The 15,623-nt window shown below is 39.0% G+C and overlaps 1 protein-coding gene across 4 annotated transcripts in view; it reads right to left on the reverse strand.

Moving 5' to 3' along the window:
- The window catches only part of PRKD1 (protein kinase D1), a 277,704-nt gene that overhangs the window by 124,462 nt on the left and 137,619 nt on the right, over positions 1-15,623 (reverse strand). For all 4 annotated transcript variants that reach the window (XR_016440336.1, XM_090033538.1, XM_090033536.1 and 1 more), the window contains exon 2: positions 5,459-5,597. Coding sequence is in view for 3 of the 4 variants with exons in the window: in XM_090033538.1 (XP_089889664.1) it covers positions 5,459-5,597 (139 nt within the window). In the remaining variant the exon portion in view is untranslated. The remainder of the gene's footprint in view (positions 1-5,458; positions 5,598-15,623) is intronic.

Consider the following 15,623-nt stretch of genomic DNA (forward strand, 5'->3'; position numbering starts at 1 on the left):
TGTAGCAAATGGAGAACAGGAAATAGGGATAGCTAAGATGTTTTCAAAGAGCAAAATTTGCTTCCTGATATGGAAGCACTTACTGACTTGCAGAAATATTTTAAATCTGAATGTCTTTACTAAATACCCTGCTTCTCTGCCTTCTTGAGCAAAGGATGAAGATGAGCATTTCATATGAAAGCCATATGAGAACACTAAGGTAAAACAGTATGACAGCATGCATGCAGGGTTTAGAATATTTTGAATTATCCTCACTTTCTTTTTGCCAGTGTCCAGCAGGATTTTGTTTTATTCTTCAAAGATCTTTCTTTCGACCAAAACTTCATCTACTATCAATCAGGCTCCAATTTTTCATTCTTTATCCCTAACCTATCACTGTAGCACCTCCGTCTTGAAAATCCTATAGTAAATATTAAGCTCCTTATCTCCCTTTGAAATACACCCTTATATCAACTTCACCTTTTGTCTTGAAAGATTCAGCAAGCTGCCTATTTAAGATATAAACCTTTAAAATTTGGCATAATATTATTACCTCTCCAATTTTCTCTCTTGTTCAGGCTTTTGCCAAATCCTATTAACTTCATCTACAACAGTTCAAAAATGTATCATTCCCTTGACATTCCAATCATCAAAATGTGGGTTGTTTCCTTCTGTGGCAACTGTGACCTCCATTAACTTTTTTAATTCCTTCAACTGCCTGCTCTTAATTCCAGGATCCTGACAACTTTATGAACATTTTTATGTTGCCTCTTCTGATCTTTTGTCATGACCTAGATTCATAACTATGCCCTTAATTTTCTTCTTTTCCTTTCATCTTCATTACTTAATCCACGTTATCCTTTATATCTGCAATACCCTAATTAACTCAATGCAGCAAGTAAGCAGCATATATCTTTTATATCTATCTTGACAATATACTTCCATGAAGCCTAAGTCCACTACTACAACACACATTCTTAGCATATGCAAAAGTGCTATTATTGATTAATTTTTAAAATACGGAAATTGCATATCAGGATTTCATCTGCTGGTTACCCTTTTGTGCCTCAGGCTACAACCTACTTGAAAAAGGAACCACAGAAGTATAGGAGAGTACAGCTGAAAGGGACCTCAGGAGGCCAACTTTCTGCTCAAAGTAGACCAACCCTGTCCAAGCCATCCTAGACAAAATTAGCCTAGTCTATATAACTTCTAATGACAGAGACACCACAAACTCTTTAGGTAGTCTGTTCCAATGTTTAATCAGCCTCATAGTGAGAGAGCTCTTCTGTGATATGATCATGCCCCAAAGGCAGCCATGATGCCTCCTGGTTGCCATGTGGTTCCTGCCCACCTTCTCCCTGGGTACCTCCCTTTTCTCCCTCATCTGCCATGCCTTGATGGAATTATTTGTTTATAAAAAGGAGACTGCCCCCAGGGTCCCAGAGTGAACACTTATTATTCTGTGGCCAGCTGGTCTTCCCCAGACTCAGCCAGTCCCTGTCCTATCCCTCAGGCAGTAGGTAGGGCCCTCCTGATCCTGTGCATGCTCTAGGACTCCAGCTGTCTTGTGGTCTCCTTTTGCCCATGCCTTGCAGATTTTACCCCTTAATTACTCCAATGGGCAGCTTGCTCCTAATACAATGTCAGGCCTCCTCAGCCCTCCAAACCTTTACTGGGGCCTCGACCTTCCCAGTTCCCAACACTTTTTTCTAGCTGGGCTACTTATCCTAGGTGCACTGCACTAGATCTCAGCTTCACCAGATTAGGCTCCAGGCCCCTGGCCCTGGCTTTGACCTCTCAGGCTCTAGCTCTAGCCCTACCAGCTTCAGGCCATCACTATCACCTTTGCTGGCTCAAGCTTTAACCCTCCTGGCTTCCACCTTTCCATGTTTTGAGCCCTGACCCTTGGCAGGTCTCAAACCTGCACATACCCCTTGGGCACCTCTGTGGCTTGTGCCTCTACTCCTGGCAGGACTCAATGGTATTCCTCTCATGCATCTCCTTTAGCCTCCTCATCACCCTTTACTCCTGGTCCACCAGTATAACTTGAGCAGAAAAAACAAGCAATTGATTAACAAAACCTTCCCCCCTACTAGGGGTTAAACAAATATTTAGCCAACCATTCTCCTGTGGGGCTCTCACCTTGCCTCCAGGGCATTTAGGGTTTGCCCAGGTTTCTCAGGCAGCTCCCCCTGTTGACTGTTCCCTTCCTTGTAGAAGCCCAGTTCCCACCTCTTTCTTTCCTCTCTCCAGATACTGGCTTTTAAGCTCCTTGGAGCACAGCCCCTCCTGGTTCAGATGAGGCTCTAGCCCCACTCTAGCTGTCCCTTTAACTCTAATGGGCAGCTTATCGATACTACTCTGGCTGTCACAGCACTGCTCTTGCTGCTCAAGCAGGACTCTGTTCTACTGTCCTATTGCCGGGCAGCTAGCCTCACAATTGGTGCTTGTAGCCTATGGGTCTCTCACCTAGTCCCCTGAACTCTCTCTCTAGGTGCCATATTCAAACAGGACCTTGGTGACCATGGTCTTCCACAGATCCCTTCTCTTTGAGGCATACAGAATTTCCAGTGTCGGTACATACATCCATTTAGATAAACTTGACATAAGTCAACCTCTGCCTTCTTCCATGATCTCTCCTTCCTTCAATCTTTCCAGTTATGACTGGACTTTCAATTTCCTCTTTCCTCAACCTGTCCAAGAAACTCCAACTGCGTCTTTCTGATGTTAATCAGCAGCTTTGTCCTGCAGCCTGCTCTTAACAAAATATCTTCATTTAAAGAGTGACTTGTCCAACATACTTTCAAGATGCACCTTAAGAACCACATCTTAGATGCTTCAATTCTCTTTTCCATACTTGGTGATGTTGTTCACTATTCTGATGCATACATGAGGACTGGTATAACAGCAATCCAAAACTCTTAACTTCATCCCCATAGAAATTTTACTATTTGTCAATATTTTTTTCATTTTCAGAAATGCGTCTTTGCATTTCCACTTGATATCGACAAACCTGGCTCCCTGCTACATCTTCCTAATATCCAGTCTTGATGTCACTTGTTGCCATTAAAAACTGTTGTTTCCTGTCCTGTACCCCACAATCATACAGAATAGCTTATTACCATATACCATCCTTCAGGTATTTGAAAACTATTATCAAATTCCCCTCTTCGTCAAAGTAAATAAGCCTTTTCATGGTTCCCAGACTTCTTATAATGTTGCTGCTCTCTGCTGGACTCTTTTTAATTTATCCACAGCTTTCTTGAAATGCACGATCCAAAACTGGGCCTTACCAGTGCCAAACACAGTGGGAAAATCACTACACTTGATTTGAAAGTGATGCTCCCATTAATACAGCTCAGTATGCTATTAGCCTTTTTTTGCAACAGGAGCACATTCTTGGCTCATATTCAGCTTGTGAACCACTATAATAACCATTTTCTTCAGTACTGCAGTCTATCTTATCATCCCCCAGTCTGCATTTGGGCTTGAGACTATTCAGTCCTAAGTGCAGGACTTCATTTTCCTTAATTAATTTCATTTGATTAATATTGGATGATTTCTCTAGTTTATCGGTGTCATTCTGGATCCTAATCCTACCTTTCAGAGTGTCTGTAACTTCAAGCAGTTTAGAGTCACCTACAAATCTGTTAAACATGCACTCAGTCTTGTCTTTCAAATCATTAATCAAGATACTAAACAATAACAGACTTCTAGGGAACCCCACTTGAAACCTCTTTCCAATTAGACATCAAGCCATTGATGACTATTCTTTGAGCATGGTGATCCAACCAGTTATGTATCTGCTTTGCAGTACTTTAATCTAAACTATATTTCCTTAGCTTACTTAAGATTTCCCTTAACATCTTTTTATCTGGTGCCTAGACATCTGCTCCTTATTTTACCCTATTCTGGATGGAATAAGACATGGCTTGATTATGTAAAACTTTCTTAGGTAAGAAAACCCACCTAAAATGTGTATTTAGAAGCATGAAGAATTGAGTGCTGACAAACAACACAGAACATGTTCATTGTGGGATGTGAGATGAGTGGAGGTCTAAGGTTAGGTCAGGAGAGATAAGTGACAAAAATAACATTTTCAATTTGTATGTTTTATTTAGAGGGTCAAAGAAACTTAGGCAGTCATTGTAGAGCATTTTACTGCTTGAAATCATGTCTTTCATATTAACAAAGGGTATATAGACAAATGGGGGAAGGGGGTTGCTCCTGTTAGAACAAGATTTATAGATTGTATTTTACTTTAAAATGTAAACAAATAAAATAACCAGCTGCGTGGAGATGCATTTCCCTAAAACCATTGTAATTTCATATTAAATATCTTTTATAGCAAGAAACTGCAGAGAGGTTTTCCATATGCTTTCACTTTTGTAAATATTGACAGCGGGTTTTTATTTTGGTTTGTTTATTTGTTATCCATTTAGAGGCCATTTGTAAGGGACAAATTTACTAAACTTTATTCAAATCTATTCTCTGCACATCAAATACCAGATGTATTTTCTCAAGCTCATAAAATCAGTATGGTAGCTTTTGCTCAACACTAAATTTATGCAACTTGAAGTTTTACCTGAAAATGAATCAGATCATGAACTGGGGTTTGCTTAAACAATTTCCAAATATCAAGTGGAAATAAGAATCTAAGAGGGTAAGTGCAGCTGTTGAGTCAAGAAAAGAAACTAAAAATGATGTTGATTTATTTATTCAGTTAAAGAAAGTATATTATAGACCTTTCCTTTCTGCTTGTCTTTTCTAAGTAATTTAAAAATACCAGAATTTATAAAATCCTCTACAACTTTACAACATGACTTGAAGTTTTTTGTGCTTTATCATCATTCCCTTCATGACCACTTTGTGTGTTGGTTATCTTTACATTTTATTACTACCTACTTCATGTTACAAGTTCTGTGAAGCTAAATTCATGCTTTTTATTTACCTGTAAAGTACCAGTATAAATATCTCACACTCACACTTGATACATTTGTGCCATTAATGTTTATTTGATTAACTTGAACCATTTCTATATGCATTTCTTAAAGATACTTCTTTTGATATTTACTGTAAATGCACATTTAAACATAAAATGCACACAGATTAAAAACATGTAAAAATATAAACTAGGAGTTAAAAGGTGGGGAAGGTAGGAACTTAATACAGGTCACCTGTTTTGTGTGTCCGCTCTGTCCTGTGGTAAGTGAAAGATAAACTACAGTAATTCAGCAGCTGTTTCAGTCATGGATAAATCACCTTGCTTTAGCTTCCACTTACTGTGGGATAAAACAGATACACAGAACAGATGATGCACAGGAATTTTCCCTTCCTCCTGCTTCTTCTTTCCATTTTTGCTCGATTATAATTTGTTTTCTATTTGCCCTGTAAGATGTTTACCTTGGCCAAAATATTGTGGGTATTCTCAATTACAAAAGCATGACAACAAGCACAAAGAAAACTTACACTTTACCTGACAAGACAACTTCTACTAGGTCTCCTTCTTGGATATCAGTAGCTGACTTCACCAGCTGGAGAATATTTTCAGAGGTAGGGTCGTGGCGGAAAAGTAGGATTTTATCATACATTCCATAGAAACCACATTCAGGAAACTGCAAATATAAAACCAGGAACATTTTAACTAGTATAAAATACAGGTCTGTAAAACATGATTAACAAACTAACATTTCTGGTAATAGACTATTCCTCATATTTACATACTAATAAACTAAGCATGCACATAAGCTTTGTTTAGTCATTTCTCTCATTAAACATGTATCACCTCACAAAATCCTAATCCTAAAAAATAGCTGGATAATTTACACATGGCATAGTAAATATACAGCTAGTGTCGTTACGACTCAAGTGTCATTGCTATACTGAAAAAAGATTTAAAAAAAAAAAAGCCCAACAAAAATATGCACCAAAAATCAAGACATTAACTATATCACAAGCTGTTAGATGACTGAGAATCAGGCAGTCAAGAGACAAACTAACTATGACTACTGTTCAGTTGTTAGTGTGCTCAACAGGGGTCTTGGATGATGACATTCAAGTCCCTGGTGTAAAAGAGAGAGAACATGGAATTAAAGCTAGGTTTTCCCAAATAAATCTACTAAACACTGGGTCTCACTCCCATTTTCACACCAGAAATTCCATCCTGCTGCTTAAGATCCCCTCCTGCCAAACACGCCATCAAAAATCACGTGTTCCTAATTGGTTTAAGTGAATTGTTATCTTGAACGAAAAACTTATTTGATCAGAAAAGTCACATCCAGACATCACGGCCACGGTGCCTACTGTCTGCAGGAGCAGAACACATGAACAGGTTTGCAGGCTCAGCAGGCAGTCCCACAACTTTAGATCATTTTTCTCTGTTTGGTGACATTTTGCTTATGCTTGGGTGGCACCATCTGATGCACCCAACATGCAGCATGACGTATCTTTTGATGTACAGAGGATATGGGACTGAAATACTGGTGACTTAAGGGGGCAGATCCAGAAAAAGAATCATGAATAATGTATTAAAAGAGGATGAACAAGATGAAAAAAACCCCAAACCCAAAGTGGGTACAGCTAGGATATGTTGCTCACTTAAAGTACCACATAAAAATGGGGGAGCCATTGTAAAACCATTAGTTCTACAATATTTGTGATAACTGAAGATTGATATTGCAGCATTCAATAATATAGACTGAATTCATTTTGTTTTTCAGAATCATAGGAAAATAGGGTTGGAACAGACTTTACAAGGTCATCTAATCCAGATTCCTGTCCAGAGCAGGATCATTCCCGACTAATCATGCCAGCCAAGTGTCTGCACAACCTGCTTTTGAAAATTTCCAGGGATGTAGGTAGCCTGTTGCAAAGCTTGAAAAACCTCATGGTCAGAAAGTTCCTCCAAATTACCAAAGTAAATTTCCTCTGCTGCAACTTCAGCCCATTGCTTCTAGTCCTGTCCCCCATGGCTACAGAGAAAAGCTCATCCCCATCCTCTTTATAATTGCCCTTTAGGTATTTCAAGACTTCTATCAAATCCCTCCTCAGTCTTCTATTCTCTAGCACTAAATAATACTTTCTAGCCCTTTTAAATAGCACTAAAATAGTTCTTTCAGTGTTTCTTCATAAGTTATGGTAGCCAGCCTCTAATCATTTTTGTTGTTCTCTGATGGACTCTTTTCAATCTGCCCATATCTTTCTTGAAGCATGGCGCACAAAACTAAGCACCATACTCCACGAGCAGCCTCACTAGCAATAAACAGGGAAGCACTGGGCTGTTATACACATGCTCTGAGAGTGGCAGGGGGGATGCAGGGAAGAGTACTTTAGTGACAGTGGCTCCACGAGTGGCCAGAGCATCTTGTGTATCAGCATCTCATCACTGGAAAATGGCGGTGGGGGAGCTAAAGCTCATTGAACAAGCTTTAAAGTACCCCCCTCCCCCCACCATTTTTCAGTGCAGGGATGCTAATACATGAGACACTAGAGTCTGCTGGAGTGCGGTAATTACACGTGTAGGCACCCATCATTTCTCTTTATTTGCAAGTGACACTCCTGTTAATACAATCCAGGATGCTGTTGGCCTTTTTAGCAACAAGAACACATTGTTGGCTCATATCCAGCTTATGGCCTACTGTAAACCCCAGTCCTTCTCTGCAGTACTACAGCCTAGTCACTCATTCATATGAACATAAGCCTGCAATTTATGAACATGAGCCTGCAGTGCGATGATGCAGCTACTAAAGTGACCAAAATGCTGGCTTGCATCCATAGATGCTTCTCAGGCAAATCCTGGGACGTCATTCTCCCCTTGTACTCAGCCTTGGTGAGGCCGCAGCTGGAGTACTGCATCCAGTTTTGGGCTCCACAATTCAAAAAGGATGTGGAGAAGCTTGAGAGAGTCTAGAGAAGAGCCACACTTATGATCAGAGGTCAGGAAAGCAGACCTTACAACGACAGGCTGAGAGCCATGGGGCTCTTTAGCCTGGAAAAGCGTAGACTCAGGGGTGATCTGATGACCACCTGTAAGTTTATCGGGGTGACCACCAGGATCCGGGGGAAAGTTTGTTCACCAGAGCGCCCCAAGGGATGACGAGGTCGAATGGTCGTAAACTACTACGAGACTGAATTTCTTTACTGTCCGAGCCCCCAAGGTCTGGAACAGTCTGCCAGCGGAGGTGGTTCAAGCACCTACATTGAACATCTTCAAAAGCAAATTGGATGCTTATCTTGCTGGGTTCCTATGACCCCAGCTGACTTCCTGCCCTTTGGGCGGGGGGCTGGACTCGATGATCTTCCGAGGTCCCTTCCAGCCCTAATGTCTATGAAATCTATTCCCAAGTCCGTATTTGTGCAAGCAATTATTCTGTTATTAATTATTCTATTATTAAAGCAGGACTCTGCACTTATCCCTACTGAATTTCTTCTGATTGATTTCAGACCATTTTCTAGTGTATCTAGGTCATTCTGGATCCCAGCCCTGACCTCCAGTGTCTACAACTCCACCCTACTTGCTACCATCTGCAAATTTGCTAAGTGTGCACTCAATCCCATTGTCCAAATAATTAATAAAAATAGTAAACAACACCCCTGAGATACAGCATGTTGGCCTGTTTTGCAATAAGAGCATACTGTCTGCTTACACTCAGTTTATGGTCTACTATAAGTTCCTAGTCCTTCACTGAAGTACTGCAACCTACACAGTCCTTCCAGTCTGTATTTGTGCATGCAACTGTTTCATTTTAAGTGCAAGACTTTGCATTAGACTTTACTGAATTTAGTTTGATTGATTTTGGATCATTCCTTTAGTTTATCAGTCATTCTGAAACATTAACCTACCTGGCAGAGTGTATGCAACTCCACCTAACATGGTGTCATTGCAGATTTCCTGAGTAAACTCCTTATAAATTGAGTCCTACCTCAAGAGTAAATTCTGCTGCTCCTTTCACATATTTGTAATAATATCTAGAACTGTTAGATATTTTCCAATAATGTTCACCATTTAAGGCCATACTTTTAGAAGGGTTTTTTCTGGCATTTAGGCACAGTTAGTAATTCTATTCCACTTACTGCAAATGAGGAACACCCTTCCATATTTTAGTCTAGCGTTTAAAGCAGTCAATTTAAAGCAGGAGTTCAAGGACTCTGACTCAGAGGGAGTTTGACATTCTGTCTCTGGCTTCTCAAGCACAATCCTTTAACCACAAGGCCACACCCATCACCCCTATAGTGAGCTACTGGCCTAAAACATGGGAGAGCCCTTTCTCCTCTTCATACCCAATAGTCATGAGTTTTTACTCAGCTAGAATACTGAGGCTTACCCAGCTTGCAAATATATGCTAACCATACCAGCCTGGCTAAACCATAGCTCTACTGGGCATGATCAGTAGGCATTTTATCACTTGCATATCTGCACTATGCTCAGAATAGAATTGCAAATTATGCATAAACAAATTGTGCCAAAAACAGCATTTACATGGCTGGATAACTGACACTTAGGCATGTAATATGAAATTGAATTTAGCCCTAAATGTTATATTTTGTCATGGCATCCGCAGCACACTATGACTTACCACCATATTTGGAGAATATAATGTGTCCTAATGGAAAAAGTGCCCTTTGCTGGGAAAAATGCCAGGAAATATTCCCAGAGTTAAAGCAACACTATTATTGATGCCTGTGTACCAAAGTACTATTAATTTTAACTGCCCTAGAGAGAGAAATAATATTAAGGAAGTGAATGTTACGTCCAAGTTTTTTAAAAGGTTACTAAAGAGGTAAACAATCAAGGCAGACTGAAAATATATATTGACAAAAACTGAATAAAGTGTCCATTAAGCAGAATTTTCCATGAATTTGTATTTCTCTCTGTTTTACTATATTTCTGCCTCTGGAATTGAGTATCAACCTCAGAAAACTAAGAGAAGTAGGAGGGGAGAAGACAGTTTAAGTTTTACTAGTGCTGAAATCAACTTCTAAATATGCTGTAGTTACAGTAATTGCCACCAAAACATTGAATGTGGGCTGCATTTGAGTACGCCACCAAGATTCTTGGAAATATATTTTTACTTGGGTTGTTCATAACCTTTTTTTTTTTTAAATAGACCTAAGGACAGAGAGAAGTTCTTGTGAAGCTGCAAATGTTCAGTAAAATATTAAATACAAAAATTCTAGGATAAATAAAAATAAATCCAAAACCCCCCACATGCGTAAAAAAAAGAGGCGTGTGTTTAATGCTTACAATCTGATCTTTGCTCCAAATCTTTTGAAGATGATAACTTAATCTACCTCTTAGGCATTTATTCCCCTAGCCTAGCGATGACTTGATGTAAAAGTGGTTACTTTTAAGCAAATATGATCTTATAGAAACCTGGGCTAGGAAAGAATTAGCGTATTCTAAAGTAGGAGAAATACACCCTAGAATATAAAATGAAACTGCAAGTGAATGCTTTGAGGGCACCTCTACACATACATCGAGGCTGCTCTGATGCGCTGTAATTACAGCATGTTGAAGCAGACTCGATTAATTGAGTCTGCTGGGGCATGGTAATTACCGTGCTTCAGCAGCCTCCACTGTCACATGTATCAGCTTGTTCGATGAGCTTTAATTTGAGGATCCCCGCCAGCATTTTTCAGCACAGGGACGCTGATACATGTGACACTCTGGGTGCTTTAATTAGAGTGGCTTCCAGAGCAAATGCATAAATACCCTGAGAGACTGGTCTGGAGTTATACCACAGTCACCTAGCATATGCAATGATTTCTGCAATTCACTTTAGGTAAAGTCTAGCATTTGGATCATGATCAAACTATCCTATGATGATGGCTTCATTCACATTTCAGCACTCTATACGTAAATGGTAATGTTATGGTAGCATTTAGAATTACAATTAAGGCTGGCTCAATTTCTGAAAACAAAATGTTTGTTATCTTTAATATCATCATTCCCATATTTAAGCATTTTACTTTAAATAGTCATTGTATAAAAACGAATAAGCATCTATTCAATATAATTTTACTGAAGCTTTCTTAAAGCAGAAACCAGAAACCAGACTCTCTCTCTTTCCTCTCACTCTTCTTGGAGCCTCTGCTTCCAAAGCGGGTTAGATTTAACATAGCCCCTTCTCCTCAGCATTTTCTAGTGGCTGGTTTTGTGTTCTTTTCTCCATATAATGGTTGTTGTGAATCTTATTCTGAATACCAAGCACTTTATTCAGAACTTAGACACCTAACTGTTGATTAGGCTATTGGTTCAACTTTGGCAGCCAAGTACCTATAGTAGCAACATGTAACTCCTAAATGACTTAACATTTAAATCCTTTTGCGGACATAGGCCTTAGTCCTACCTCAAAGGACTTCTTTATGATTAATTAGAATAAACTGTTTAACAAAATTGCTACTTTCATCAGGAGGTAGAAATAGGCCCAAAAATCAAATTTTAAGAAAGCTTATAATCAAAATAAAATTTAAGAGCTTATCTATGGTAATGACTCAACTTCTGAATGCTCTGATTGATGGACTGCACATAAAGGACACCACACAATGCAACTTTTACAGTGTTCTCTACCTCCTGCTCTAATAGAAAGAGTTTTTCCTCACCTTCTGATCTGTATGAGAAATGTATAGGGGTAGTAAACTGAAATAACATGGTATAGTTGACCCAGTGCCAAAAGAAGATATTATGTGTATATTTGTTCACCAAAGAAATAAAATCACCCAAAATTAACCATCAGATGTCTGTAGTAAAAAAAAAAAAAAAAAAAAAAAAAGCACTCTAGTCGGTAAGATCTGTCTACAGTATTAATTTTTATAGGCTTAAAATGCCATCACAAGTTCTGAGATTGTTGTTTAAAAAGCTGGTGGTTTTCTTAAATTAATTCTTGGAACTGCTAAGGCAGTAAATATACTAGTTATATATTTATGAGTCATTATGGGTGAAATTCTGGCCCATCTTTTATGTATAGATAAATAATAGGTGATAACTTCCATCTGCTGCATAGGATACTTCATGTGATGATTTAGAGGATTAGATCATTAATTGCCACAACATTCTGTGATTCCTCCAGAGTGAAACTAACACAGAACTGGCCATTTTCATGTTTTTTATCCCACTGACTGGGATGCACACTTTAAAAATCTGGAGCAGGGATTCCTACAATTACAATACAATCTCAAAACTGTACCCGCTAAAATCAACGGAGCCAGATTCAGATCCTGCTCCAGCCTGCTAAACTGACAATAAGACAAGGACAACAAAATCTCTTTGGTTGTCACCTACAGCCCCCAACTTGAACACCTTAGATACATCATTTATGTCCTGTAACCCTCCTGGAAAATGATGACTAACTCAAGGTAGTCATGGGAGGAAAACCTCAACTGGCATCTCTCCAGCAACAGACAACTTCACTTCTCTTCTCACCAGTCACCAGAACTTGCTCCAGACCCAGAAGTCCACTCTGCTCCCTCATCAACAAAGACCACATTATCACTGGACAGGGATTATAACATTCAAGGTAATATCTTATATCCCTCAGTGGGTTAACTGCTTTGTTTTTTCACAACCCACCTTGTCTTTCTCAGCAGCATCCCCTCCTTCATCTTCCTCCCCTTTCCCTTCCCTTTGCATTTTAATCACTGCTTTCTATTTAGCAGCTCTGCTTCCTGCAGTCCCTTCACAGCATCTGATGAAGTAAGCCCTCTGTTTATAAAAGCTTATGCTATACTTTTCTGATTTAGTCTATAAAGGCACAAATCTACCCTGCCTTCTTTGTTGCCATTCATAATCCAAAGGGTATCAGTAAGTGTGTGATAAGAATCATGTCAGCTTCATTTTCAAAATGTATATTAACAAAAGCTATGGTAAGCGTACTGAGTTTTCTGGTGGCAGATAGGTTAACTCCTGTGCATTTTGTTAATGTTTTAAGTATAACTGTCTGACCACAGGAGGCTACAATTTTAGTAAGACAACTTTCTGTTTTGCAGCTATATGTCCAGCCTGATGGTAGAGAATAGAGTTTAGGGCATTCAGATTTCATCAGGAAATACTGGAAAACTAAAGTTCCTCAAGAAATGAAGATTACTGACCTTTTCCAAAATTTGGAAGAGTCCTCATTTCATGAAGTTCTGCAAATACCATATTTATTAGCATACCACATGCATCCAAATACCTGCACTTTGCTTTAGGATGGAAGAATGAAGATTTTTTTCCCCAGAATCTTAACTATCACATAATGGGTTTCAATGGCTAGAAAATGGTATTTATAGGTTTGCTTTTGGGAATTGGCTTGTAGGTAAAGTAGGTATGTATTAGAATAATGATCCAGGGCAACAACAAGGGTTAATTGATTTCTCAAAGTCTAGTTTGGACAAAGGTTTTTTTCAAGGCCCACTGAGTTTGAAGCCAACAGACACATGGGCTGGGAAGTTGAAGACTTATACTACAGTCTTCCATACAGAGATAAAGAACTCTGCCACGTTGGCCAGGTCATAGTGACCAGCTGCAGAGCCCTTGGGATTTCTGGTTTTGGTAGATGGACCAAATTAGAAGACCAGTAAAAACTGAAATTAGGATGTGTGCATGTGATGAGTTTGTGAAACAAAGAAATATGCTGACAGGACAGAACATGGAGAGTATAATAACCACAGGGAGATCAATCAATAATGCCCAGAGATGAAGAGTCATCAGAGGGGAGAAAGGATATAAAAGGAGGGATTTCAGAGCAGCAAAGGGTTCCTGAAGAGGGGAACCTGAGCTCATCATGGATAAAGGGCATACCACCAGCCCATTTCACCCATCTCACTGGGGGGCAAAGGAGCATGGGCCTCTGCCCTCAACCTCCAGGCTGCTGACATCTAACATTCAAGAAAGAACTTCAGGGTGAAGCTTGCAGGCTGGCCAGACATATCTTGACTCTGTTCAGCCCTGGGACAGGCAGATATATAATTATTTGCATTATTCTTATCTGCTATCACAATGCATCAATAAAATTCACCTATTATCGAATGGAGAGGTCATGGTTGGTCTGAGGGTTTGAGTCCATCTGGAACAAGGTATCTTAAATCCAGTGCCAACAGGTTCTTCATAGCTGAATGTTAACCCTAGGAAAAAGGGACAGAGCCCTCTTCTCAGCATCACTCAATCTCTAGCTACCACTTTAGAAGGACAGTTCTACTGATGAGTGGCTGTAACAGAGTTAAAACTGTGAGCCTGAAAAGTGTACCCCTTCTGTCTCAGCCCATGGCACCCATACTTGCTTTAATTCAGGTAAAGGAAATCAGCTTCCCTCATTAAGACATCTGCCCTAGTTTTGGAGGGCTGACTTTTTAGGAAAATGGAAATGTGTATTTGAGTAAACATGGTATTACAATTATATTTTTCCTCATCTGAGAATTTACACCTTGTATAATGTATTTGTTCTTTCTTTTATCTGTCCCTCCAAGTCTTTTCCTAATTATCTTGCTGCTTTTGGTGCACCTAGAATAAATAGTTTTATTCTATGTCACATTTGCACTTAGACGTAGGTACAATACTGTATGTTTTCTGAAAAGAATAAAAAATGCTGATATTTTTATGTAAGGATTTTCTTCTGGAACCCAGCTATATTCCTCAAGTAAACCACTCTCTTGCCAAGAAAGCCATTTTACTGATATGATTTTTCCAAAGAAAACACTGTAAGAACCAACTGTTGCAGCAGTAACAAATATTGTTATTCCCTAGGCTGTGCCCTTTCTTGCCAATGATGATACTAATGTGCACAAACACAAGTAAACCAAAAGCAGTCACATTGCTTAGATACTACAGCACTACAAACAACAATATTTTGCTAAATAGAGGACAAAAGAAAAAGAAATACAACAATTTTCTAAGCCAGAATTATTACATTGGATCTCAATTTCCAATTACACTAATGCGCTACTGTACCATGCTGGCTGTTTAAGCTGGGAATAAAGGGTGTAAGTGCAAGAGTTGTGCAGAAGGAGATTTGGGGCTTTCACTCTTGGAATCCAAGAAGTGGAAAGTAGATACTGTTTTATAAAGTCAATAAAAAGGAACAGTGAATACAGTCTGCAAAACAAAACAGTTCAAGTTCTAAAAATATTGTAGACAATAAATTATTGTAATTGTCATAAACTACTTCAAGAAACATGAAGTTCATGAAGTGTTGTATTTTGATTTCTGGAAATGGATGTGGAAAATGTAAAATCCCATGGTCTTTATAGAATCTTGGCAGCTAACCTAACCTTGGATTGTGGCATGGCTAAATATTTATGGATGATGTATATTCATGGATGGAAATACAAAGAATCTCATTGGAAATTTAGAAGACTAGGATGTGCCTCTTAATCATTTTATGCACCTTGGAAAGAAAAATACCTTGGACTTTACAACATATGATCAGAATCAGAAAGAACTCCAGAAATGCTGGGGGGGAAAAAAAAAAAAAAAAAATCACACATAAAAATAAAATGAATTAATTGGAACATTCCTGTGATAATGCTTCCACCCAACCTAGGTACAATTCACGGTGTGATCTAAACTTTTTTGGATGTCAACTGAGCAGTTTAACAACAAAAGTATAAATTTTCATAGGACAGAAGTAACAAAATATACCATTTGCAACTTAAATTACTGTGAGGTC

The sequence above is a fragment of the Crocodylus siamensis genome, chromosome 2 (genome assembly GCF_052110815.1).
Source record: "Crocodylus siamensis isolate JL-2025a chromosome 2, ASM5211081v1, whole genome shotgun sequence".
NCBI lineage: Eukaryota > Metazoa > Chordata > Crocodylia > Crocodylidae > Crocodylus > Crocodylus siamensis.